At 35.9% G+C, this 3,357-nt stretch overlaps 1 protein-coding gene across 2 annotated transcripts in view; it reads right to left on the bottom strand.

Moving 5' to 3' along the window:
* CCDC171 (coiled-coil domain containing 171) overlaps positions 1–3,357 on the bottom strand; it is a 425,369-nt gene that overhangs the window by 274,880 nt on the left and 147,132 nt on the right. For both annotated transcript variants that reach the window (XM_011990859.1, XM_011990858.1), the window contains one exon: positions 1,868–1,970. In XM_011990859.1, the coding sequence (XP_011846249.1) occupies positions 1,868–1,970 (103 nt within the window). The remainder of the gene's footprint in view (positions 1–1,867; positions 1,971–3,357) is intronic.

Genomic DNA, 3,357 nt, shown 5'->3' with positions numbered 1-3,357 from the left:
TGCCAAAAATGCAGTGGAGCAGAGGAAGCAGAGGAAATAAATATCTTGACTGCTTTCTTCTCTCATTCCCTTAATCTCCTGTGGGTGCACCTACTGTCCAAACCCAACCAGAAGCCGGAAGGCAAAGGAGCACAGATCCACAGAAGTCAGCCTCCCAAGGCACACAGCAAAACGGAGAACAGAGGAGAATGGATCAGTGAGGGAAGAAGGGTGCAAAAGAGAGAAAAACCAGCACAAAATGGAAACATGTTACCACTCTGTAACAATCCAAAAATCACTAATTCACTAGCACGGTCTTTCCCAGAAACACATTCCCTGTAATATACAAAGTATGCATCTATACAGAAAATTAGGAAGATAAAAAAAGGATGGTTAATAAAAGAATAAAAATAAAAATTTTAATAGAAAACTCTGTACGCTTAGTAATAACTTATGAGTTGCTTTGTTACCAACTATTTTACTTTAAAACTCAAACGAGACATGACCACATTATTCTTAGCTTTTCTAATTCAACTCTGAAGAAATACTAAAATAATATTGAGGCATATGATATACTATGACAATATTTAACAATTTTTAAAGATCCTAACACCATTAAACACCACTGATACATCTCAATAATAAAAAAGTATCAGTGCAAAGGAAAATTTTCTCCTCCAAAGCTGCAATAAATATAATTGAAACTGGATACCTATACCTACTTTTATGACACTTTTATATCCTTTGATTTGTCCATGATAACAAATTATGATACAGTAATGCTTTTGGGAAAAGTTTACATAAAAACAAAGATAGTTACACATTAATTTCATAAAAGCTAAAAACATAGAGACTTAAAACATAGACAATAGCAAAGCACACTACATTTCTAATAGCTTACCAACTGAGAAATCTACCGATCCAGAAGGTAAAATATGAGCCTTGATGAGGTCCTTCCAAGTTTTCAAGGACAAAAACTTCCTGAACTGAAGAGTTATCTAAAGAACTTATTTGCCAAATTGCTGTTAGATTCCTTTTAAAATTTGTTTTTTTAAAAAAACAGTCCTGCAGCTCAATTTTTAAGAGTGAGAAATTTAATTTTATGTGCCTCTTGAAGAACAGAATTGTGTTAGAAGACCACCAAATAATTCAAGGCTGACAGTAGGGCAAAAGAAAACTGAGGTAGAAAAGTATTTATGTCAAAGCTACTATAGCACGCATAATAACATAAACACAAAACACTAAGAAAGTGGAAATAGTGAACAGAATTCATTAGTCAACCATTGCTTTTGCTAGTTCTCAAAATATGTCTACCTAATTAATATACAATTTTATAGCTCTTTATCATATGAAGTGGGCTAATAACTACAACTAAAATATTTCACCTGAGCATTCTTATCTGGACAGTATATGTATATGGCAGTAGGAAATGAAAACCAGCTTAGAAAACTGGTTTGGAAAGTATAGAACATGCGCTATGCTACAGCCTGTGTCCTACATAACCTTTTAAATGCATGACCTTTAAGTTGCTGAAGGTTGCCTCAGAATTTGGCTCAGTTTGATCGAAACATCTGTTCCCCTTGCAGGTATACTGTAAGGACTTTTTTCTCAGTTGGATTCAGAACACAGCAAGTGAGCCCTTGTCTGTCCAATCACACAGACCCCAACACTTGTAAATCAAGTTCTGGGAGGACAACAGCAGGTCCACATTCCGTCACCCTTTCTCAGCCAGCTAGGCCAACTGACTGCTGTGAGAACTGCTCTTATCATGTCATCAAATCAAAACATGTTGAGATGAGGGACTATAAGAGGCATCTGCAGAATTCCCAAAATGTAGTGACTTTGGAACATTGACAGATGCATCTGTCATTTTATACCTTCAACTAACCTGATGTCCACTGGCCCGACACAGTAAAGCTGTCCAAGATCGATTCCAATTCTTTCACGTTATTTTCACATGTCTCTACTAGGAAGGCCTGGTGCTTCTTAGCCTTTTGATTAAGAAAAAGAATTACACATAATAAGGTCACGTATTATAAGAGGGGCAGATTTTTAGTATGAACATATGTAATACAAGTATAAACAAGATAATGATTCCATTCAAATATATTATTAATAAACCATCTTTCTCTCTTAATCCTACCTTTTACTTGGCTTAATGTAACACTGTACAAGGTCTTATTAACAATTTACTGAGGAGTTAGTGCTGGCACTATTCTAAGTGTTTTATATACAGTGATTCATTTTATCCTCACAATAACCCTATCATGGAAAGGCTATTATTATCCCAATTTTAGAGATAAGAAAACTGAGACAGAGGAATTATGGAACACTTAAAAAAATCATGACTACAGTCATATGGCAAGTTGCCAGACGGCAGTCAAAAGCGAAGACAGTTAAGACCAATCTGAAGTTACTGCAGCAGTCAAGTGATAGTAGCTTGGTCTAGGGTATTGACAGTGAAAGGAGAGAAGGGGTAGGGAATGGAAGCAGTGGACAGAGACTTAGAAGGTAGAATGGCCAGACTTTAGTAAAATTGCATTGGGTTAGACCACACTGATTGGACTGGACTGAACTGGATTGGATTGGATGAGGATAAGGGAAGTACTGAGAAAAAGAAGAGTTGACACTGATTCCAAGGTTTTAAGTTAGATGAACTGGGTGGATTTCAGTAGTTGAATCAGAATAATGATGGTAGAGGGGGTCTTGTTTTGGCTATTTTTGTTTGTTTACTTGCTTGCTTCTTTTTGGCAGGAGGTATCAATCATGAATTCTGTTTTAACCATATTTCACTAGAGATACCTAAGACACTCTGCACCAGCACAATGCCTGTCAAGTAACAGGTCCCAAATAAATATATTTGAATGAACAAATGACAAATAAAGTAGAAAAATATGGGAGGTGGCTGAATATAATTGGCGTAAATGTTAGAAGTAGGGTCAGGTATAGGTTTGGGAATCATCTATAGATACTGTCTGAAACTTGCCTTAAAGTGTTTGATGGGAAATGAAAAGAGCCTAGGACAAGTCTTACGGAACTCCAGCAATTTAATAGACAGAAAAGAAGTCAGCAAACAACACTAAAAAAAGAAAAAGAAAAACAGAAGGGAATAACGTCATGAAAACCAAGATGTGGGAACATTTCAAGAAGTTCAAGAAGAAAGTTGTCAATCATGCCAATTCAAGCAAAATGGAGACTAAAAATTGGATCCTGGGGTTGGAAGTAATTGGTGACCTTGGTGAAATGTTTCACTGTGTTATAATAATTATAACACAGACTGGAATAAGTTAAAGGAGTAAGCCTGAATTTTTTTCTTGACTGAGAGATGAGTAAATAGAAACAGGAAGTTTAGACAACTCTTTCTTGGTAAGAAGGAAG

The sequence above is a fragment of the Mandrillus leucophaeus genome, unplaced genomic scaffold (genome assembly GCF_000951045.1).
Source record: "Mandrillus leucophaeus isolate KB7577 unplaced genomic scaffold, Mleu.le_1.0 Scaffold384, whole genome shotgun sequence".
Classification (NCBI taxonomy): Eukaryota; Metazoa; Chordata; class Mammalia; order Primates; family Cercopithecidae; genus Mandrillus; species Mandrillus leucophaeus.
Note: the sequence above shows the minus strand (reverse complement) of the source record. Positions and strands in the feature narration are given on the sequence as shown.